Source organism: Sphaeramia orbicularis, chromosome 22 (genome assembly GCF_902148855.1).
Source record: "Sphaeramia orbicularis chromosome 22, fSphaOr1.1, whole genome shotgun sequence".
NCBI classification, from domain to species: domain Eukaryota; kingdom Metazoa; phylum Chordata; class Actinopteri; order Kurtiformes; family Apogonidae; genus Sphaeramia; species Sphaeramia orbicularis.
The window spans coordinates 54928988-54954610 of NC_043978.1; the positions used below are offsets into that span (position 1 = coordinate 54928988).

General features: G+C 37.7%; 1 protein-coding gene across 6 annotated transcripts in view; it reads left to right on the forward strand.

Moving 5' to 3' along the window:
• dnmt3ab (DNA (cytosine-5-)-methyltransferase 3 alpha b) overlaps positions 1-25623 on the forward strand; it is a 94928-nt gene that overhangs the window by 47786 nt on the left and 21519 nt on the right. For all 6 annotated transcript variants that reach the window (XM_030126000.1, XM_030126002.1, XM_030126001.1 and 3 more), the window contains 7 exons: positions 8340-8774; positions 11154-11312; positions 12699-12806; positions 19187-19343; positions 20732-20878; positions 22855-22899; positions 25050-25129. In XM_030126000.1, coding sequence (XP_029981860.1) covers positions 8340-8774; positions 11154-11312; positions 12699-12806; positions 19187-19343; positions 20732-20878; positions 22855-22899; positions 25050-25129 — 1131 coding nt within the window. The remainder of the gene's footprint in view (positions 1-8339; positions 8775-11153; positions 11313-12698; positions 12807-19186; positions 19344-20731; positions 20879-22854; positions 22900-25049; positions 25130-25623) is intronic.

A 25623-nucleotide genomic window follows, 5' to 3' on the forward strand; every position in this document is an offset into this window, starting at 1 on the left:
TCAATCTACATGTTTAAACTGTTAAATCTACACATTTAAACTGTTAAATCTACATGTTTAAACTGTTCAATCTACATGTTTAAACTGTTAAATCTACATGTTTAAACTGTTCAATCTACATGTTTAAACTGTTAAATCTACATGTTTAAACTGTTAAATCTACACATTTAAACTGTTAAATCTACACGTTTAAACTGTTCAATCTACATGTTTAAACTGTTCAATCTACATGTTACTCTGTAAATATGTTTACAGTTGGATGTATTTTATACAGTGTTGTTCTGGTAACCACAGCTGCCAGTTTTTTTTCTGTAAAAACAGCAGGATTTTTTTTTTTTTACAGTGTAGACAAAGGTAGACAGTTTGTTTTAACCCCTTGGTAAAAGAGGAACTGTGGATTGTGGAAAACGAAATATATCAGCGATGCTGATAAGTCATTGACAGTAACTTGGATGATAGGTTATTAGCTGTTGCGCTCACATGTTTTTCTACTTCAGGGGTTAGTGTACAGTTGATTCATTGATTCACATGTTTGAACATGTAAGAAATAATAAAGCAAATCATATGTAAAAAAAAAAAAAAAAAAGATAATAAACGAACATCAGTAGTTTCTGTTTTAAAACAAGTAGCTTTTCCCAAATTTACACACCAAACCTCTTTTCTTGTATTTACGCCTAGTATCAACAGTATGGCCTCCTAAAAGGCTTTTAGTTGTTCCTCTACGTGACACTTTGCTTTCCCAAATTTCCTGCTTCAGTTATTTTTTCCACATATTTGAATGAATGAATGAATGTATTTTTGATTTTACATCAATCATTGTACTCAGTACATCAATCATAATAAACATAAAAACCAAAAAAGGAATAGGCTAGAAGCAAAAGCTTATTTTTTTTGCCTATCCTTTTCACCTAATCCACTGTTTATATCGACTTAAATGTGTACAGCATCGAGCATTCACACCAGAATAATAAAAAATAAATTAAAAAAAAAAATCAACAAAAACACATCTACCATCTCAATTCAATGTTTCTGAATAATTTAAACTTAAAGTACTCTTGTTTTTTTTGTTTTTTTAACTTCACCAAAGGAGCGGATAACTTAAATGCATCATAAGGTCCATCCCATAATTTCACACCCACAATCCCAGTTCATCTAGACGTCACATCTGCCCTCACTTTAATCCACTCACACATGAATTTCTAAGGGACATTGAACAATTATAACATTTTATCAGGTTAAAAACTTTTATTGGTAAATAAATCCCATTTATGTAACAAAATGTGCTATCGGCAAAACTTTCTGCCATGGCTGTACATCTACATGTATGTTTAAACCTAACATCCTCACCAATGTTGTTCCATTTACACCTAGCATCAATATTAAGCATATAACATATGTCCACGCTAAATGTGTAACGATTGTTACACTACACTTGCATATTTTATTACATTTACACCCAGCATCTACACTAAATGTATAATTTTGTTACAGTGCATTTACACCTAGCACCCACACTAAACGTGTAACTTTACACTTGGTGAAACACAAAATTAAAGAGATTAAAGGTAGGATTCTGAGTTTAACATCAGAATTCTGAGATTCAAGTCCAGTGGCCCTAATCCTGTTCCCTAAGAAAGTAATATGAAAACAATGAAATAAGAACATTTTTAATGCTGCAAATCTGATGTTTTCTCACATTTTAACACATTCTAATGCTCGTTATTACTCACTTTATGGAGATAATATGCAAAAAAAAAAAAAAAACTTGATATCTAACAAATAACAAGTGACTTAGACTCAAACCTGTTAGTGCAGATCAGGTTTATGAAGAACAGCAAAGTGACAGTAATGGTCTGTATGTCATTGTATTATGGGATGGTGCATGATCGTCCACTGTGGCTGATATGGAACTAAAACAACAAAACCCATGAATATACAAGAGAACAGCTGGAGAGGAACTGTCCACTGGAGTGACCACTGTGCATGAAAGGGTTAAAGTAACACTTTGTAGACTGTTCATATACCAATAAGATAATAGTTACATACATACAGTAACAGTATTCTCTCTAAAGATGTAAGATTTCAATCTGCAGATACATCGCAGCCAGGACAAAGGAAGACCAGAGGCTGTGTTTGAATACAGTCCTATGGGAAACGAACTCGGTTCCCAGACTCCTGTGACAAGTGACAGTGTGAGGTGTTCTGGCAGGCAGGACTCATTTATGATAGTTGTACAGTCAGTCATGTAGGCAAACATTCATGCACTTTTATGTCTCTTTTTTTCCTTTATGATCTAATCCAGTGTTTTTCAACCTAGGGGTCACCTGGAATTCAAATGGGGTCACCTGAAATGTCTAGTAATTGATAGAAATAAAAAATAAATAAATAAAAAAAACCTACTAATAAAAAATAAATGGTGAGTTGAGAGAGACAATCACATAACAGACACGACAAACTGTGAAACTGCAGCACTGTGGTTCTGTTACTGTGTCAAATGTTCACTGTGGTCAGTTTCAGATGCTGCAGCTCTTTCATAATTTATAGTTTCAGTTCTTATAATAATAATATAATAATAATAATAATAATAATAATAACAATAATAATATATTTTATTTATAAGCGCCTTTCAAGACACCCAAGGACACTGTACAACAAGATTAAACAATCCATAAAATACAAGGAAATAAACAGATTAAAACAAATAATTACTATATAGAGAAATGAAGTTGTAGAATGGATTGTTGTTGAAGTTGTTTGTTCAGTATTAATTGTCTTCCTTGTAAATCACAGCTGGACTGACTGGACTGATCCTGACCAAGGAAAATCAAATTCTCCTTTTGTACAGTAATCTACACCTGGATTTACTGCCTCTGCCCACAATAATATACATTATATAGACTAAATGTCCTCTAAAATTAATGTCATTTGCAACATAGTGTAGCAAACTATTACATGATCAAAACAACTTAATTTTAGCAAAAAAAAAGTCTCCGTTTGAATGTCTGGGGTCACCAGAAATGTGTGATGTTAAAATAGGGTCAGGAGCCAAAAAGGTTGGAACCACTGGTCTAATCTCTCCCATCATGGGTAAGAAATCCACTCTCCTGACCCTTAAATTTAAATGCTATAAATCTTCAGAGAAGGGTCAGTGACATCCGACACCAGATACCTTTGTTTCCTAATGCTACGTGTGACCAAAGCTTTACTAATTATAAGGAGGTCAGCTGTTGTTTTCATCACTTGTGAACTGGTGGGAATCTTTGGTCTTCAGTTTGAATATCAGCATGCAGTAACTATTGTTCTGTGTCTGTGGCAGCTTTACCCAACATTCTATTAGAATTTCAAGTACTCGTGAAACTGATCTTGCCATGTTTCCATTAGATCAGAAGTCATATGCAGCGAATTGTCCTTTTTCTGATAACTTGTTTGAACAGGTCTAGACATTAATCTTGACTGGAGTCATAAAAAACTGTGCTATCACTGTTTTTTAAACCATGTCATGTAGCAGCTGCACTAAACAAACAGCTGTAATCTACAACTTTAAATAAACAAAGTGTAGTAGTGTAGGGTGTAATGTGTTTGGAGTATTATTCAAAGTTTGCTTAAGATGGAAAAAGTCTGCCCAAGCTTGAAAGCTTCTATGGTTTTGTGTTAGCTTTATGAAATCAGCCCATGTCTAAATGTGAGGGAACCCTGTCCTGTCACATGCTGCCACCCATGAGTCACTGCTTCACCGCTCAGTTGTAAGAAGCACTTTCCAGTCCAACTGACTTTAGTGACAAAAATAATTGTTTTACTCTTGGTTTCATAGTTTTCACTATTGAATGCAGCCAAGTTACATTCATACATCATTTCCCTCTAAGTCAGTGTTTCTCAAAATGCGGGGTGGGCCCCTCCGGGGGGGACACGAAGGCTTGCCGGGGGGGCATAGGATCATTCCTAGGTGTTTATTTTTTCTTCAGGTTTGAACATGTATCAGGTGGAACTAATGTTTTAGCGCTGGAGCACCCTGGACTCATTTTAGGGACGTACAACAAACAAATCTGCTGCCATGGTGATCTGACACTGGACTAGACAAAGAGTTTAGGTTTGGAGAGTGGACAAGCATTGGACTGGAAAAGAAAAATGTGCAATGTTTCTGTTTTTGCACAGTTTGTACTTTGATGTTGTCAGATGTGCAACATAAACAGGCTCATTGCAGCCACTGATATTGTTAAAATGTTCATCTTTGTTACCAAAATGTGTTTGTTCTAAAAAAAAAAGTACCTTATTGTCATAGTTGTAAGATAATTCCACATTTCCTATTTTTATTTTTGAAAAATAATGTCTCAGAGCAGTCTTGTTGAGTTCATTTGAATTGTTCAATCAAAAATCTGTTATTTTTAATTTGCACAACAAATTATTCAAGGAAAAGCAAAAAGTATTCTTATGATATAGATGTTTCTTTCAATAAAACTAATAATTGCACCACAGGTACAATGTTGTGGGGGTTGAGGGGGGCTTGGAGATTTTTTGTGCACCAAAGGGGGGCCCCACAGAAAAAGACTGAGAACCACTGCTCTAAGGAGACATATTCCAGTAGGAGAGTGTTTTTCAACCTTGGGCTTGGGACCCCACATGGGGTCGCCTGGAATTTCTAGTAATTGATTGAGAAAACCGGAGAAAACACCTATGTAAAGACATGGTTTTAGGTCAAATATTTGAGTATATTTTTAATTTATTACAATTTTGATTTTATATACTTAATATTTGGAGCCAATATTCAGTTTTAAAGTCTTTGAGAAGGTTCGTTAAGCATCTGTGTGTTATTTATGCAATAAATTATATACATTTTTCAAATCGGATTTTATATTTTTTGTGTTTTTTGGCCTTTTGTGTTTTTATAGTAGGTTAAAGTGAAAAAAATAATAGACATGATATAAATGAAGTTGTGCTGAAAAAAAAGATACTAAACATGGGTATAGTAAACATTTGTTTATATACTATATAAAGGCAAAATCAAAAGAACTCAAAAACAGCCAAAATCGGCTCAGACCACTGAGGGTTCAGATGCTGCAGCTCTTTCGTAATTCACGTTTTCAGTTCTTGTTTGTTCAGTTTTAATTGTCAGCCTTGTAAATACAAGCTGGACTGACTGGACATATCCTGACCAAGGAAAATAAAATTAATTTCAGCAAAAAAATGTGTCTGTTTTGAAAGTCTGGGGTCACCAGAAATGTGTGACGCTAAAATGGGGTCACGAGCCAAAAAAAGGTTGGGACCCACTGCAGTAGGAGATGACGTCAGCAAATACACCTGCAGACTGCCTTGCAACCTTACAGTAATGTCATAAGTAAAGTCATAGGCTACGTCCAGACTGCAGGCAAATGTATGTATTTATTTATTTATTTATTTATTTGACAGGGACAATGCAGTCAAACATGGTTACAAGCTTGCAGCTGATGTGATGCATATAGAGATTATAGCTAGTGCTAATTCTCAACTCCAGTTCCAGTTGGGCTCTTCCACAACACTGCAGTACAATATAAAATATGCATCATTTAAAACGATCGTACCATACAATTCAATAATCCAATGTTGTTGTGTTACATGATATGAGGCATTCATTCATTCACTCACTCACTCTCCTACACAATATATACAGTATTTACAGATGAGAACAGTTGTGTTTTGTCTTTAAGCAGGTTTTGGTTCTGGTGGTAAACGTTTTAAACTCTGAGCTGGATTTTACTTCTGATGGCAGTGAGTTCCAGAGTTTAATACTCTTACAGGAGAAGGATGACTGTCCCAAGGTTGTCCTGCAGAACAAGGTTATTATCGTTAACGAAAACTAATGAAATGACGAAAACTAGAATTGAAAAAACATTGTCGTTAACTGAAATAAATAAAAACTAGAATTAAAAGAAAAAAAACATAACTAACTGAAACTGTACAGTGTGTTTACAAAACTAACTAAAACGGATAAAAATTATGGATAAAATTCCCTTCGTTTTCGTCTTTGTCAATGCCAGATTGATATAAAATCGATTTATTTCGCTCTAGCAATTTTAGCTGCTGGCACCATATGATATTTGTTGGTCTGTCACTTGTGTTCACTTGTGGTTTCCAGTCGTCTTCTGGTCCCCACTCTACCTGGAAACATGGAGACTAAAGTTGGGAGAAAGCAGCAGAGTCCTGTCTGGGATTTATTTGAGTACGACAAAGAAGAAGAGAAAAGAGACGACTGAACTACAACTAAACTAATACTAAGCATTTAGAAAATAATGAAAACTAATAAAAACTAGCAAACCTGCTCTAAAAACAAATTCAAACTAACTGAATTAGAGAAAAAAAGTCAAAACTAAATAAAACTAAACTAAACAAAGCTTTGTAATACCCTCTGTGGGTCAGAAAGGACCTTTTTGATATAAAGAAATTTTACTTACTTTTTGGTTATTGTAGCTCCTTTTAATCTGTTTGTGTTCTTCTATTTGCCTTTTTCAAGTATTCAGTCAGAAAAGAGGAAACAAGGGTGTAGGGGTGAGGAATGGCATCGACTTAACCAAGTGTGATTCAGGAGATTTTTATTTTAGTTGGTAGAAGAATAATCTGTTGAACATTAAATATTATTAAATAAAAAATTTGGCATAAAATGTTTTTTTCCTACTTCTTTAAATGTCTAAAATCAACCTACTACTTGGAATATATTGCAGAAAGATTTTGAAGTCCCTTCATTTTCAGTATTAGGGTGTGTTAAATCGATTATTCTATAATTCTGTCACATTTTTATTTAGCTGTTGTCATTTGAACTGATTCATTTGTTTGAATTTAATTATTTGCAAGGTTCTATTACTTTACTGACTGGTTATTTTTTATTATTTTATTGTCTATTTTATTGTGCCATGTCCTTATTTATGTTGAAAAAGAGGCCTTCACATCACTATGCTTTTCATGTTTAGATACAGGTTAGATTTAGGATATTTTAATGTTCCTTGGAGCTTTAAATAAATCAGTCCTAAAACAATGCTCCGGTTCTCATGTTAAAGCTGAAAGTCTTGTCTGCTGTAATCATCCTTCCTATCTACAGTATTTGGTTATATTAAAAATAAGGCCTTCAACTCAGCAGAAGAGAGAACCTGACCGGAAGTACACAGAAGAACTGGCTTTTTTTCTTATATCAGACACAAAATCTGATGATAATGTCTCATCAGTAACACTGTATTAATATTCATTCATTCATTCATTTTCTGAACCCGCTTTATCCTCACTAGGGTCACAGGGGTGGAGCCTATCCCAGCTACTGATGGGCGAAGGCGGGGTTCACCCTGGACATGTGACCAGTTCATCACAGACTGAACATATAGAGACAAACACACTGTCACATTCACACCTGTGGACAATTTAGATTAACCAACTAACCTATCAGAGCATGTGTTTGATGGTGGGAGGAGCCAGAGTACCAGAGAGAATCCGTAAACTAGGGCTGAACGATATGGATCAAATTTCATGTCTTGATATTCATGCCAGATATCTCGATATTGATATGATACGACTACGGGTTCAGTGAAAACCAAGCATTTTTCAGAAAAAAAACAAACATAATACAAAAGAATGTGGAAAGTGCAGTTTCTTTTATAAGAACTCACTGCCAGTCATCAACATTAACATAAAGTACGAATAAATAAATTACAAATCAAACATTTTACTGCAGCTCTGCTTTACCAATACATAACAAATCTATGCAGCAGCTGGTGGAGGGGGAAACAGTGAAAGTGCACTGAAGTGCAACATGTTCTGTTCTTCTAAAGACAACAGAACTGTTTTCAGAAAATGCATTTTCTCCTCACAGAACAGAGGCAGTTACAGCACAGCTTCTACAGACTTTGGCAGGAACACTAGCTTGTTAACCGTGTCTGGCTTCAGACAGGACCTCTCACAACTCACAGTGTGTCCTGATGCGCTCCAGATTCTGTCGGACGTAGAGCTGGTGGCCTGCATGTACAAGGATTTTCTTGCCATGTTGCTAAGCCAGGGTGCATTCAAGGGCAATCGTAAAAATGAAATTTGTTGTGACTTCCAGAGCTGTACATGCAGGGTGAGCGTGGGGGAAATCTATATTGTTTATATTGTTGCTTTTTCAATACTAATATCTTGAATGTTCATATTTAGATATAGATACGATAACGATGTATCTTTCAGCCCTAATGCAAACTCCACACAGAAAGGTCCCAGCCCCGTCGACTGGTATTGGAATCGAACCCAGGACCTTAATTAATATTCATGTAAAAAGTAAAATTCAATCAAAGTAAACTTTGTGTTTAAATGTAATAATTCGGAAACCTCCTTGGTTTGTGTTACAGGCAGAGAAAAAAGCCAAACTGATGTCAGCAATGAATGCCATGAAAGATCATGAGGAGAAGGAGCCAGTGACCCAGAGAGAAGAGGTCTTCATAATCAAACACCCGCTGCCTTCGAAACAGCAGCAGCAGCAGCAGCCGCCGCTACTGCCGCCGCCGCCACCGCCTCAGCAACAGTCGCACACTCAGTCTCAGCCACAGCCTCAGTACAAACAGCAGTCACAGCCACCTCAGCAGCTGCAACATCAGCAGCCGCCTCAGCCACCTCAGCCACCACAGCAACAACAGCAACAGCAACAACAGCAACAGCAACAGCAGCAGCAGCAGCAGCCCACTGACCCGGCCTCCCCCACGGTGGCTACGACCCCTGAGCCCGTGGCCATCGGAGGTGGAGACAAGACGTCCCCAAAGCCTGCAGACACAGAGCCTGAATATGAGGTGAGACTTTACCTGCAGAGAGATTCAGATGATATTAGATGAATGTAAACGGACAACAGGGGTCTCATTTTTTTTGAGAGGCTGATAGGCCATGAGCTATTGTGAAGGCACCGCGTCTGTCGTCGTCTTCATCGTCATAGTCTTCGTCGTCTTTGCCATTGTCTTCGTAATCGTCTTCATTAGCAATTTCTTCCAACATTTTCTCTGATGAAACTACTGGTCAGTTTAATTAAAAATTTTCTTGTAGTTTCCTTGGGACAATGTCTACAAAGTTTGTTCAGAGTTTTGAGAAATTTAGATTTTTGAATTTCTGACAAATTTTTGAAATATCAAAAATGTACCTTTACCGTTTGCCTTTATTTGGCCTTTAATGGGCCATATTTTGATGGCTTATAACACAGGTGTCAAACATGGGGCCCGGGGGCCAAATCCGGCCTGCCAAAGGGTCCAGTCCGGCCCCTGGGATGAATTTGTGACAGAGAATACCAGCGGGAGTACGGAGCGGTGCGGACCCCCGCCAGTGGAAGTGAAAACCAAACCTCTCACTCATTTGTCTTTTCTCTTCCTGCTGAAGCTAAACTTTTAAACCTTACAGAGAAAACGCTGCAACATTAGTATCACAGTAGTGTTCCTCTGTCATCTACAGGTTTATTACAGGCTTTCTTCTTCTTCTTCTCATTAAACTTTCCTCTTCTTCGTGGTATTTGTCCAGTATGGTTAATTCAGAGCAGCGCACCCTGGTGGATTAATTAACAAACGCTCATTCTAACACATTAAATGTCAGTAGCAGCACTTTGTTCCAGTCAGACTAATGACAACGACAGTAAAGCACATTTACAAAAGGAACTAACAACTGGAATGATGGGATTATTAAGGACTAGTATCGGTACTCTGTATCAGCAAGTACTCAAATGGAAGTACTCGTACTTGGTCTGGAAAAAAGTGGTATTGGTGCATCCCTAGTTTGATGCGACCAAATATGCAGGTGGACCACCATGGACCACCATTTAGGGCAAATAGTCTTTATCTCTTTCCTGGTCTGTTTCAAATGCTGCATTTCCACTACGTGGAACCGGCTCGGCTCGACTCGACTCGGGTACCAGGTCCTATTTCTGGAGACCGTTTCTATTACAGGATACTACTGACTGAGGAGTACCTGGTCGTCATAGCGATGCGGTGTGTTACTTCTGTGTCGTCTGCTCAGAGTTGCGGATAAACTTGCTCGTTGCGTGTTGTCTCATCAAGCTCAGGCTGAATTTTTATGTCTGAACCTCCTCGACAAACCATGGTGTAGTTTTGGGCTGTTATCATGTGGATTAACCTACCGACATAGTTACTGTCCACTTCCACATCTGTTTTTTGTAAAACAGCGGGTCACAGAGACAACTGTCTGACCAATCAGTGGTCTGCAGTGTTTTATACGTCACCTTTTAGTATTTGGTCCTCAGTCCTGGAACCTCAGTGGAGGGGATACCAAAAAACTAGTACCGGGTACCAGATTCCAGGACCTTTTTTGTAATGGAAACGCAAAACGGCCGAGTCGAGCCGATACCACGTAGTGGAAACGGGCCAAAACTGAACCATGGTTTGGTTCATTCATAGTGTGAAAACACTGAGCTGATGGTTCGGACATTCAACCTCATCACAGGAACTTACAATGAACAGAGGAAGAAGAAAAACAAAGTTGCTCAAGTGAACAGGTTGCTGATGTCAGATGCACACCTGTATTGAGAACAGGGAGGTGCAGCACACCGATGACAGCAGCAGGCCGGAGGACTTCACTCCCAAAGAAACAGGAACATTTGGTCACTTTAGTTTGTGTTTTTCAGGTATGAGCAAGAAATTTTTGATTTATATGAGATCAAAAACATTACATGAAGACGCTTGCCATCAAATATGCTTTGCCATTGTTTCTTACAGATGCGATATTATGCATTTACTTCTCAAACACCAAAAACCTTTAAAGCTGAAGGAAAATGAAAATTAAGCAGATTTTACCTGCAGTTCTGTTTTGTTTGTTTACTTTGTTATTTAGTTTTGGTGCTTTTGAAATGTTGTCAGCTTTTATTTTTATTTGAATAATGAAATCATTTCTTCTTTCTAGTTATAGTTTTTGTTGTCTATAGCACCTCTGCCAGTTACATGTGCAACCTGAAACTCCTGCTGTTTATTTTTGTGTGTTTTTCCCTCTGTGGTTTTCCCAGTGTAATATGTTTTATCTTGGAATACTACTGTTTTATGATTTTTTTTTTTTTTTTTTTTATCTCCGCTTTACCATCTCAAAGTAAAGAAAAGTAAACCAGCTGTGACTGGTTTTAAAAGGTTTCATGGTTGTGCCCCAAGGTAAACCCAGAGCACATGATTTGTCTTTGTGTGTAGGACGGCCGTGGTTTTGGCATCGGCGAGCTGGTTTGGGGGAAGCTGCGAGGGTTCTCGTGGTGGCCAGGCCGCATCGTATCATGGTGGATGACGGGACGGAGCAGAGCTGCCGAGGGAACTAGATGGGTCATGTGGTTTGGAGATGGAAAATTCTCAGTGGTGGGTGTTTAGAGTCAGTTTTCATACTAGGGCTGTGTATCGGCAAGAATCAGGCGAGACGATACAAATCACAATACTAGGATTGCGATACGATATATCACAATACTGTAAAAAAGGCAATTTTTTTTGCTTGTTTCTTTTTTTTTTTTATGATTATTTCCTTGAAGAATTGAGTTACACCAGAAATCTGCACAAATACTAAACACATTTTTATTTGATCCCAACAGGATCTAATGTTCTATCACAAAATGTTCCTGTGTTCAAACTGAAATTCTGTTTTACAGACATTCCAGTTTCAGATCCTGTTCAAATGTTCAGATTCTATTAGTTCACAACTAACATCAGAACAGGATTGGAGTTCAATACCAACAGAGGAACGAACATTATTTAATAAAAGAGTGTTAAATAATACTAAAGAAAAACAAAAATGAACCTCCACAATATCTGCATTTGAATAAATACCTAAAAATATCCATACAGTACTTTTTGATATCGATACAGTATTGTGAAATGAAATATTGCGATATATTGCAGAACCAATATTTTCTTACACCCCTAATTAATACTGCTGTCAGATTTGTTTTCGTAAAAGCAGGAATTAAGCAACACAGCCTTCTTTTTACATTGAGAACCACAATTCGGGCTGTTAGAAAATATCGGTTCTGCAATATATCACGATATTTCATTTCACAATACTGTATCGATATTAAAAAAGTACTGTGTCAATATTTTTAGGTATTTATTCAAATGCAGATATGACAGAGGTTCATTTTTGTTTTTGGTTTTTCTTTATTGTTTATAATTTATTATTATTTAACACTGTTTTATTAAATAATGGTTATTTGAATCATCCTAAAAACACTTTTTACTGTCTGAGAGGCAGATGTTTGGTCCTTTGTTGGTATTGCACAAAAATAATGTTATAATGTTAGTTCTGAACTAATAGAATCTGAACATTTGAACAGGATCTGAAACTGTAGTGTCTGTAAAACAGAATTCCAGTTTGAACACAGGAACATTTTGTGATATAGCATTAGGTCCTGTTCTGATCAAATAAAATGTGTTTAGTATTTGGACATATTTTGGATGTAATTCAATTCTTCAAGGAAATAATCATTAAAAAAAAGAAGCAAACAAAAAATTGCCTTTTTAACAGTATCATGATATATCGTATTGTGATCATAGTATTGTGATTTGTATCGTATCACCAGATTCTTGCCGATACACAGCCCTAACCACAATGAACATTTTATGTTATTGATTCAGCCAGTTCCTCACTTACAATAGAAACATGGAGCTAATACATTTTACATTTTTGGACTTTTTACATTAATAACAACAGTGCCTTTACAAGAATAAGTGTTTCTTGTCTGTGTATTTTTACAGGTCTGTGTAGAGAAACTCATGCCTTTGAGTTGCTTTAACAATGCCTTTCACCAACCAACTTACAACAAGCAACCCATGTACAAGAAAGCCATCTACGAGGTGCTACAGGTGAGGGTTTCAGCTCCAATAGTTTTCTTCAGCACCGTTTCTTCATGAAAACGAACCTTTTAAACTGAGCTCAGCTGACTCAAATATGAAATACTGACTCTTCCTCTGCATAGTCGTCCATTTATTGTGTATTTCCTCATTGTACACTTCAGCGAGCTGGACGGTTTCAATAAGGGACGTGCTCCTTCATTACAATCGATAGAGGTAATTTTCAAGCGATCTCATTCACACTGCCTCAGTTTAAGTAGCATTTGGGAAAAATATTACCCCGTCAGAATATTTAGAACCTTTCTTTCATTGTTGAGGCAGTAATTGCTCTGTAAAGAATAACATACATGCTGCATAACAATCTCTGTCAGATTCCAGACGTTCAACGTACTTTTCTGCAGATAAACAGTACGTCATTCGAAGGTGACCGTGCAGTGAATAGCACTGGTGCTTCACAACAAGAAGGTCCAGGGTTCAATTCCAACTCCAGTTCCTCCCACCATCCAAAAGACATGCACTGATAGCTTAACTCGCAGGTGTCAAACATGCGGCCCGGGGTCCAAATCCGGCCCTCCAAAGGGTCCAGTCCGGCCCCTGGGATGAATCTGTAAAATGCAGAAATTACACTGAAGATAGGAATCATTTTAGTTCAGGTTCCACAAACAGACCAATTTAATCTCCAGTGGGTCAGATCAGTCAAATACTATCAGAATAACTCATAAATACTCACAGCTCCACATTTTTCTTTCTGTAAATATAAACATTTTCATGTCATTTTACTGTTTTTACGCAAAAACAAACTACCATTTCACAAAAATGTGAATAACCCAAACAAATGCGAACATTTTGAAATGTCTGAAGTGCAAGTTTACCAATATTCTGTCTGTTATTAACTGTTTTGTGTACTTGTAGATCAGAATCAGATTTATTATCAAGTAATTTTTCATTACATGGAATTTGTCTTGGTTCTGTTGGTGCAGTTAAAAGAAGCAGATATCAAAAAATAAAAAAATAAGAATAAGAATGTAGAAAAACAGAAGTGTTTGCCTTCGAGTGAAAAAGAGAAAAAAAGGTATTATATACATATATACACTACCATAGTGCTGAAAAACTGTGTTTTTTCTTTAATAGACAGCAGTGCATAACAGTGCAAAATAAGCAGCTCTGCAATAAGATCCACTGTGATCTGTAAGTTTATACATGTAAATGATGTAAAGAAATGTCAGTTTGTTCATGTTATTCACATCATTTTAAAGGATAGTTGGTAGATATAAACATTTTTATTGCTTAATTTTACTTTTTTTGCTCTAAAACATAGAGGAAAGTTTGGAATTGACATTATTTCTATATTATTCTGTTATTATTTCACTGGTCCGGCCCACTGCAGATCTAATTTGGCTGAATGTGGAGCTGAACTAACAGGAGTTTGACAGCCCTGGCTTAACTGGTTCATCTAAATTGCCCATAGGTGTGAATGTGAGAGTGACTGGTTGTTCGTCTCTATATGTCAGTCCTGCAATGAACTGGAAACTCATCCAGGGTGGACCCTGCCTTTGCCCATAGGTAGCTGGGACAAGCTCCAGCACCCCCTGTGACCCTACTGAGGACAAAGCAGGTCCAGAAGATGAATGAATGAATGAATGAATGAACCAAAAGTTGTTCAAAGAAACTAGGTAGTAGACCGGATAGTCCTTTCCTGTTTCTTTATGGTGCCTCGCCCTTTTAGGAGACACCACAGGCCCTTTCACCCCAAAGTCACCCTAGTAAACACTGAACCCATTTTCCACAAGCCACATATCCGTTCAACTTTCAACTTTATTTATCCTTTGGAAAGGAAATTGGGTGTGCAGCAGGGATCATAAACACATAAGCACATACACAAAAACACATACCCAGAAACAGCACCCCCAGATGCCACCCCAATCAAATTACACAATACAGGAAAACACACAGTGGAGCCCCTCCCTTCCCAACACAAGTAAAAAAAGGTCCAATAGTGCAGTACACCAGTTAACTGCCAGAATGGTCATGAGCCTTCAAAAATAAATAATCACATAAAAAAGATTTTAAAAATTGTCACATGAAAAAAAAAAATTCCAGATATCAGCTACGTGAGTTCAGATTCCTAACAGCCACAGGAATAAAGGAATCCCCAGCCTGTCCGGTTCTCAGTTGAGGAAGCCTAAAACAGCGACCAGAGGGGACCAAATTAAACTCCACAAACAGTGGGTGATCAGGGCAGTTTAAACTGTGTTTGGCCTTACCGCTGAGCCGTTTATCATCCATGTCCTGCAGCTGGGTTAGCTGGACCCCAACCACCTTTGATGCTACATTTACCAGCCTAGTTAGCTTCCTCCTGCTGGTCATTGGAAGACCGTGTCATGTCCTAGTCTAGAGGTACAAAAGGGCAGAACATAGAATGACTCCCCACTGGAATCCCACTCCCAAGAAAGACCGTGACAGATGATGTTAGATCAAAGCCAAGCAGCGACTTATTTAATGTAGGGTGAGCAGTGACAAAAAGAACAAACCAAACCAACTCAAACACTCTATACTTCCCTAGTCAAAAATAAAGAAACAAAAATACACAGGACTAACCTGGCCTCCCAACTCAAAACAGGAGAAAACGTGATGAAAATAAAATAGACTTCTCACCCTAAACAAGTGCTGCGATGACCGTAAACTATTTACAATGTGATTAAATACAAATATCAAAATGCCCAAAAACTCTCTCTCTCATAACACAAAACTGGAGGCGTTGGTTGGGAGCAGGGTGAGGTCGAGCAGCGGGGCTGGGCGGTCCACAGGCTGTTTTAAAGGTGGACTCCGTCTTCCTCCACCAGTTAGCAGTCTGTGCGCTCCAGGCTGGCCAGTCCACAGGACACGCGTTCCACCAATCTGATCCAGCCACCTGGACCTCAGCACACACACACATATACACACATATACACCACTGACCCTCTACAGGCCAGGGTGGGATTACATAACAAATGACATATATACATGTACGACCTCAGGGTCGTAACAGACCACCATACCACAGCACAATGCAAAATGTTCAAACAGACTGAATAAAACACTGGTCAAACAAAGTCATCAGAGTCCTGCACACATTCAATGATTTCATCTTTCTTAAAAAGAAAAGTCCCTGTCGGGCCTTTTCACACACCGCCTCTATATTACTCTCAAATGATAATTTCCCATCAATAATGGTCCCTAAGTATTTGTATTCATGCGCATTTTCAACAGCCTTATTTTGAATAACGGTTTGTAATACATTATGGGAAGACCTACAGAAATCAACAGTCATATCCTTGGTTTTGGAGACACTGATGGACAGGTAAAAGTTTTCACACCAAGAAGTAAAATCATCCACTACAGGACCATGGCCGTCCTCTCCTTTTCACATCCTGACATTCAAATGACATTTCTCAGACACATAAATTGAGAAAATGGACTTTGGTTGAGACTTGTGTATGAACTCTCATAAGGTCTCACCACACACATCTCATCTCAAGGTGATAAAAATGCTAGTAACCAGTAAAAGTGATATTATTGTCATTTTGTTTAGACCTTTTTAATCTAAATCCATCCATCCACATGACATTCTTACCCCTTCTGACCACATCCACTTGGGAGAAAGGAGGTTTATTATTTCATATCATTGATGAAACAATAAAGACCAGCATCTGTACTACTGTTCACTCTGCCGGCAGCTTTGCTAGTCTGTTCATCACAATTGGAATGCTATTGAATTGTCCAGAGCTGCATACTGTATTATTTATGAAGAAATAATGCACAAATCACATGCTATTATTATTAGTACTAGTAGTGGTAGTAGTAGTAGAAGTAGTAGTCGTAGAAGAAGTAGTAGTGGTAGTAGTTCTGGTATAATATATTATTGTGTAATTATTTATTTTTTTATTAGTATTATTTATTATTATTACAGTTTTTATTATTTATTACTACTAGTACTTCTAATATACAGTTGCCTGTTTCACTACTTTTAGTAGTAGCAGTACTACTTTTTATTGTTATTATTTTCTTTTCCATTTTCTTCTTATTCTTTTATATTCGGTGTTGTGCTGCTCCTGGAACCTGCCCACACGATCAGTAAAGTTCTGTCCAATTGAATCAAATTCTACATTCTCAAACACATTACATTTCTTGCACACTGGTTTAGTAACTGCATGTTAGTTTGGAATTTTGAACAAAACCTCTGACTCATGCAAAGTCGATGTAAAGTTTGTAGCGTAAGGTCCGTACCGTCAGTGTTCATATAGCAGGAATGAAATAATGAACTCAAATAAAAAGTAAAAACCAAACATGGACAAACATTCCTGAAGTAAGATTTCCCACTTTTCCAGGATGGTTTACTTTTTTGATGCCTTGTCTGTGGAAAAAAAACTATTTTGTGAATAATTTCTGTCTTTTCAGATAGATTTTTAACAACTTTTTGATGAGTGTCTGTCCTGCTTTTTCATTCTTAGGGTCAGTAGCCATGCTTAAACTGATATAATGTAGATAATGTTCTATTTTTTAAACACAAACTAGAAGACATTCCCTTCCCAAGAAGCCTAATAACATTGGACAATTCTTCTTCTACACTGTAAAAAATGACTGTAGAATTCACACCAAAAAGTTGTTAAACTGCAACATAAAAAAACTGTGACAATACAATGGAAAGTTGTTTATTTGAAAGGATTTTTGTGTTAATGATTGAATCAAATATAGCTGTAGTTTTTACAGGAAGAGTATGTGAACAAAACCAGATTAGTATGAAGAAATGATTGTTTTTAGAAAATAAAACTGTGAATTGAAATATAATGTGGTGCCATTTAAACTGCAAAGGCCATAATGTTGAAATAACGGCATATTTGCTTTTTTTATATATATATAAAAGTTATAAAAAAGTAAACATTTACCAATGTACCATTTTAAATTAGTAAATGAATGGGTTGGTAGAGTTGGTAGAGCGGCTCGTCCAGTAACCAAAGGGTTGGTGGTTCCAATCCTGGCTCTGACTGTCCATGTGTCCAAGTGTCCATGGAAGACACTGAACCCTAAACTGGTCCCAGTTGGACCTGGTGGATTTGGAAAGAGCTGTGGACACCATGAAGGAGGAGAAAATGAGCTAAAGAAGTGCAGAACATTTACCATTTAAATCCACTGTTAAATCTACATGTTTAAACTGTTAAATCTACATGTTTAAACTGTTCAATCTACATGTTTAAACTGTTCAATCTACACGTTTAAACTGTTCAATCTACATGTTTAAACTGTTCAATCTACACGTTTAAACTGTTCAATCTACACGTTTAAACTGTTAAATCTACATGTTTAAACTGTTAAATCTACATGTTTAAACTGTTAAATCTACATGTTTAAACTCTTCAATCTACATGTTTAAACTGTTAAATCTACATGTTTAAACTGTTCAATCTACATGTTTAAACTCTTCAATCTACATGTTTAAACTGTTAAATCTACATGTTTAAACTGTTCAATCTACATGTTTAAACTCTTCAATCTACATGTTTAAACTGTTAAATCTACATGTTTAAACTGTTCAATCTACACGTTTAAACTCTTCAATCTACATGTTTAAACTGTTCAATCTACATGTTTAAACTGTTCAATCTACATGTTTAAACTGTTAAATCTACATGTTTAAACTGTTCAATCTACATGTTTAAACTGTTCAATCTACACGTTGAAACTGTTCAATCTACATGTTTAAACTGTTCAATCTACATGTTTAAACTGTTCAGTCTACATGTTACTCTGTAAATATGTTTACTGTTGGATGTGTTTTTTACAGTATTGTTCTGGAAACCACAGCTGCCATTTTTTTTGTTTTGTTTTTTTTTTGGTAAAAACAACAAGATTTTTTTACAGTGTACCCATTATAAGGAAGTATGAGGGCACTCCCAAAAAATAACAGCAGACATGATACAACACATTATCCATCAGTGACCATGACCTGAGCTTTAGTTGTATACTGTGTCTTACAAATGTTTAACCAAACAGCATATTTTATGACATTTCATTAATATATACACCCTCTGCAGTCTGAATGTGACAAATAGTGTGGAGAACATATTTCTGGTTTAGGTTTATCGGCGTGGTATTTTTGACATTAAAAAGCAACATAATACACAACACTATTGTATCTTCTGAGTTGGCTGTAGTCTGGTTAAGCCAGTGACTGTCCATAAATGAAGCTGAAATTTTTACAAATATTCCTGTCTCCCTTGTGAAAGCAGTAAAAGACAATGCCAAAAATGTAATTTCAACCAAAACAGACTATCTTAAGTGTGTGCTGACTCACTTTGTAAAGTGAGTAGGTTGACTAAACAACTAAACAGTGAGAAAATGGAATGTGTTTGTAGGTGGCCAGCAGCCGAGCGGGCAAAGCCTTCATGACCTGCCCCGTCAGTGACGAGACAGAGACCTCCAAATCAGTGGAAATGTTGAACAAGCAGATGATTGACTGGGCTATGGCAGGATTTCAACCCACTGGACCCAAGGGCTTGGAGCCACCAGAGGGTAAGAACTACTACCCAGCCAGCATGTCCATGTGGGCCCCAGAGGGGTTCCATTTGGGCTGCATAGAAGGGTCCCATGTGGGTGTGTCCACAGTTTCCATGGTGACCCCACGTGTTTGCCCAGATCAGAATCAGAATCAGAGATCTGAATATCTTATCTTATTTATTCTTCACACTATTTATGCCACGATATTTATCTGTCATGTCATTTGCACTATTTAAACTGTGTGTTTTACAAATATCTTAGTTTGCAATACTTTTCATTTTTTAATGTAAATAACTGCCTTTTACTGATATTTATTCTTGTTTTACTGATATTTACCTCCGCCAGGAGGTATTGTGTTTGCTTTGCTTTGTGTGTGTGTTTGTTTGTTTGTTTGTTTGTTTGTTTGTTTGTTTGTTAGCAAGATAACTCGAAAAGTTATTGATGGATTTTCATGAAATTTTCAGGAAATGATGCTGGCACAAGGAGGAAATGATTAAATTTTGGTGGTGATCGGGGGTGGGGGTCCACGAGGGGGCCCCACTGATCGGCCTGGGTGGAGGTCTGCGCTGTCCGAGTGCTTTTCTAGAAAAGACAGCGCAGACCAATCAGTGGGGCCCCCCCGTGGACCCCAACCCCCGATCACCACCAAAATTTAATAATTTCTTCCTTGTGCCAGTATCAACATTTCCTGAAAATTTCATGAAAATCTGTGCTTAACTTTTTGAGTTATCAAGCTAACAAACAAACAAACACGGGGGGGGGGGGGACAGATCTGTCTTGGTGGAGGTCTGCGCTGTCCGAGTGCTTTTCTTGTTGTTTTGCTGATATTTGTTTTCTGTCTGTAAATTCTTGCACTGAACCTGAGAGTTTTGCCTCAGTTTCATTATACTTGGTACAATGACAGTGAAGAGATTCTGATTCTGATCTGGGCAAACATGTGGGGCCACCATGGAAGCTGCGGACAAACCCACATGGGACCCTTCTATGCAGCCCAGATGGAACCCTTCTGGGGCCCACATGGACATGCTGGCTGGGTAGATTATCATCAAGCACTGAAATGACCCATACTGCATGTGTTGTCTTCATTATCACACAAAAAAGCTGTTCATACAGCACTTCAGCGAGTTCTAGGTTCACATTAAGGAAACATTAGAGGAGGGAGGATTATATTTCTATTTTATATTTCAGAAATCAGTCAAACTAATGTACTGCAAAGTAGTTATGCACTCAGAGAAATCCTGAGTTCTTTTATGTCTTGTCACAAATACATAATGTAAGATATCCTTGAAATGGAAAATGAAATAGATACTCTTTTTGAATAATGTTGTTGTAGTCTCTACTTAACCACAGTATGGTTCTGTCCTTTGTGTGTACTTAATTGTATGATTTACTGTGACCCCCAGAGGAGCGTAACCCATACAAAGAGGTTTATCCCGAGATGTGGGTGGAGCCTGAAGCAGCGGCCTACACGCCTCCTCCGGCCAAAAAGCCTCGCAAAAGCACAGCAGAAAAACCCAAGGTCAAAGACATTATCGACGAGAGGACACGAGGTAAGGGGCCTCATTTATTAGCTTCAATGGGAGTGGTGACGTCTGTGTTTGTCCCCTTGGGGGCTCAGTCAGCTGTACGTCAGAGTAAGAGGTTGGTGTAGTAACAGTATATGGAAGAGAGGCCAATTACTGTGACAGATTTAAGATCAAATTAAGTGATGTGACCTGGTAAAAGGCCCTTTTAAAGACACTGGCTACATGTTTGAGTTTACTGCCAAATTTGCCTCATAATAATGTTACTGCAAATATCTCTTACCAACTCCAGATACGACCTGCATTTTACGACAGGGTAAAGCAACGCACACTATCAGCCAAAAGTTTTAGAACACCCCACTTTTCCCAGTTTTGTATTGAAATTCCAGCAGTTCCAGTCCAATGAACAGCTGGAAATGGTCCAAAGGTCAGAGTGAACTGCCAGAGGTAAAAAACAAACAGGTAAGGTTAAACCAAACTGAAAAATAATGTACATGTCAGAATTCTACAAAAAGGACAACAAGAAACGGGTTAACAACTGAAAGCAGTTCTGCAGCAGTGGAGGTTGATCAAGTCTGGAAAGTTGGTGGTTCAATTCCTGGAGGTGTCCCAACGTTTGTGAATTCCTTCCACCCCCTGTGTCTGCAGAACAGGAGTGTGGAACACACTGTGGTACCAGACCCATGGAGCAGGACTGGAACAGGACTGGACTGAAGAAAGGAGTGTGGTACTGTAAAAATGGAAAAGAGGAAAAGGAATGAACCAGAGAAGAGAGACAGAGCATCAGAAGAGGGAAAAATGGAGGTGTGTCCTCCACAGAAATGTCCAAGAAAGTCCAGGTGTCAGGAAGTCCAGTTTCCTTCAGCATCCAAAGGCACTGAAACTGGACTGGAAATGCAGACAGGAAGTATGCAGTCTGACTGCAGCATCTGTCCGACCTGCTCCAGTCGAACACTCCTCACACTCTGTCAGATCAGTGTATCAGTCACTGTCAGACACAGAGGGGACGGGGCTTTTTCAGTCGCTGCCCCCGAAGTGTAGAATGAACTAGCTTTGCACACCAGGCAAACAGACTCAGTGTCTGTTTTTAAATCCTCTCTTAAAACAAATGTTTTCTTTTTGGCTTTTAGCTTAGTGTGAAAGGTTGGCCTTTATTGTTTTAAGGTATAATGACTTTTATTGGGTTTTTTTATTCTTTTATGAATCATATTTGTTTTATTCTTTCTTTGGCCAACTGTGTTGTTTTTAAAGTGCTTTATGAATAAAGTTGACTTGACTTGACTTATAAAACTGTATTAACTCAGTCTCTTTTTCATGTGTGTTTTTGTGAAACATTTGTGAAATTGATCACACTTAACAAAAAAAACTTCCAAAACCAAACCAATATGAAACCAGTAAACACTAGTTTGTATTACAACACCATTAGAATCAACTGAAAAGTCTACGTAAATAATAATATCATTTACTTTGTAAGTAATTCTGGGACTCCCACATCCTTTGCACTTTTTGTATGACATAATGGTCTTAAAAAGTCTTAAATGCAACCTGTTGAAACCTGCAGATTGACTGAACGTGCCCATGTTCTGCTTAGTGCTTGTTAAGTAATTTCTGTAATGAAGAGCAGTGTGTGGAGGATTTGAAGTGAATCTGAAAATAATGAAAGAATATAAATTAACATGCCATATAGTGTATATAAATGAATTGTGATGTTAAATTAATTCTGTTAAAATCATTTGTCCTTGAAAAGTCATGAACAATCTGTCTACTGTTTTTAAACTGACATTTTTTTACCCCCGGCTGCTGCAGAAGAGTTTTCTATTTATGTCAATGTGTGCAGAATGCACACGCTCAGAGTGTTTTTTTCTTTTTGATCTGTGTGAATAAATAAACTCAAAACAACTAAAATAACAGGTTGAGACGAAACGTGTCACATTGGAGACATGTGCGTCTAAGTGTATATTGTTGTCTCATATTCTTAATCAGGTCTGTCTTGTGTTTTTCAGAGCGCCTTGTTTATGAAGTGAGACAAAAGTGCCGCAGCATCGAGGGTAAGTCCCTGTCCTCCGAGTGCTCTTGCTTGCAGCAACACCAGGGGTGCTCTCATGCGACAGACTCTTAGTTGTTGAAAAAATAGTATAATTCTCGACATCTTAAAACCATAGCAAAACAAAAGAAGAAGAAATAACAGTTCCATTATTTATGCTACCTTACTGGCTCCCAGTTGTGTTCTGTCCAAATACACCTGCTAAGCTCATCTCACGGAAATCTTTGTAAACTCACAGTCAATGAAAACTTTGAGACCATATTTTTCGACATAATTTTTATTTTGAAACCCTAAACTGGAATTTTTTCACATGAATCATTTGTTTAGGATATTAGCACACAGAAACAAATATCTAAAGCAGGGCTGTCAAACTCATTTTCTTCTGGGGGCCACATTCAGCCCAGTTTAATCTGAAGTGGGCCAGACCAGTACAATAATGGCATGATAACCAATAAATAATAACAACTCCAAAAAATAACATTCAGTTATGCCAATATTTACATTTATAAACTATCCAAAGAAAAAGGATGTGAATAACCTGAAAAAAACAGAATTTGTTAAGAAATATAAGTACAGTTTTATCCATATTATGCCACGACTTATCATTTATACATATGCACAAAACATTTAGTAACAGGCAGAAAACTGTTAAAATTGCACTTATATTTCTTAACAAATTCTGTTTTTTTCAGGTTATTCACATCCTTTTTGTTTGGGTAATTTGTAAATGTAAACATTTTCATAACTGAACGTTATTTTTTGCACTAAAACAATTTGGAGTTGTCAGTATTTATAGGTTGTTATGATATTATTTTTGAGTTTGATGTCCTAACTTGCATTTTGCAAATTCATCCCATGGGAACCTTTGGCGGGCCGGTTTTGGCCCCCGGGCCACATGTTTGGCACCTGTGATTTAAAGTTTCAAGAATAATTTCCAAACAAAAAACTTAACAAAAGAAAATGTCACCTGCCAAACACACAGTCCCAGCAGTAGTGGTCCTGGTCCTGGTCCTGGTCCTGGTCCTGGTCCTGGTCCTGGTCCTGGTCTGCAGTTGTCCCTGTCTCTCTCCCTGGACTCGGTCTGTGTTCATCAGAGCCTGTGGTGTTGTGGCGTTCCTCCAGGTTTGGGAACAGCCCATCCATAGTCCTGGCTGTATGACTGGAGCTCAGACCGGCCTCCACCATACCCAGGTCCAACCCACAGACGACGTTCAGGTGACAGACGTGGCATGATGCGTTCACTGGACTAACAATGGAGGCCTTTTTTGGGCCTTTATATAGGCCTTCCAAACCAGTCCTCACCCTCACACACTGCTTTTGGTCTGGTTTAAAAGTGTAATATTTTTGGCATTTGATTGGTCAGGAAATGGAAAAAATATTTTATGCAAAACTGAACCGTAATCCTCTGTTTCTTTTGCTGGGGTTAACTCACCCTGTTGTTGACAACAAATATCACAAAAAACTATATGGAGTGCTTACTTTTTGTGCCAGAAAATGTTTGCTTGTAAACTGGATCTCAGATCAGGTTCCCACCTGGACACAACGGCATAAGACAGTTTTAGTTCTGTTTCCTTGACTATCTCACTTGTCGATTACACCATAAGGATGATGTCTTTCTAAAGACTTGGGAACTTTTTTTTTTACCGATATTGAACTGGAAACTTCGACAATTGTTAAAAGGGCCAGTTTTTTTTTTGTTTGTTTGTTTGTTTGGTTGTTCTGTTGGTATGTTCGTTGTTTTGTTTATTGTCATTTTGTGAGTGTGTATAAAGCAAAAATGACAATAAATATAATTTTGAAAAAAAAACCAAAACAACAGTCCTCAGATTGTGCACAGACCCACTGAGTACTGCTCAGTGTGTATTTGGTCCACTTTAGTAAACAGACCAACCCATGTGCAATGAACCGAGACAACAGGACAACTCCTCATTATCTGAACGACCCCAGCACTAAGGCAGCAAGAAATCCACTATGAAGAATTACAACCAACTACAAGTAGAACTATGCAGACATTTACACCTCAGAGTTTCTATTGACTGTCAGTGTACAAATAATTTCCCAGACGTGTGTGAAACAGGGAGCATTGCAGCAGAGCGTTGACTCTTTCTTGACCTCTGCCTGTTAAACACTGACATCCTGCATGTCTACCTGCAGACATCTGTATCTCCTGTGGAAGTCTGAATGTTTGCCTAGAGCACCCGCTTTTTGCTGGAGGAATGTGCCAGAGCTGCAAGGTAAGCTGTGCTACAGGTCACTGACAGTGAGTGAACTCCAAGGGTCTAATAGTTTTGGATTTTTCATTCTAGTTTAGTTTTATTTCATTTTGACTTTTTTTTTTCTCTAATTCAGTTCGTTTTAATTAGTTTTTAGAGCAGGTTTGATAGTTTTTATTAGTTTTCATTATTTTCTAAATGCTTAGTTTTAATTTAGTTTTAGATTCATCATATCTTTTCTCTTCTTCTCTGCCGTCGTATTCAAATAAATCCCAGACAGGACTCTGCTGCTTTCTCTCAACTTTAGTCTCCATGTTTCCAGGTAGAGTGGGGACCAGAAGACGACTCTAAATGACAAGTGATGAGAAGTGACAGACCGTGAAGTGCCGTATGGGGCCGCTAGCTAAAACTGCTTGAGCCAAATAAATTGATTTCGTATCAATCCGACATTGACAAAAACAAAAACTAAGGGAATTTTATCCATAATTTTTATCCGTTTTTGTTAGTTTTGTAAG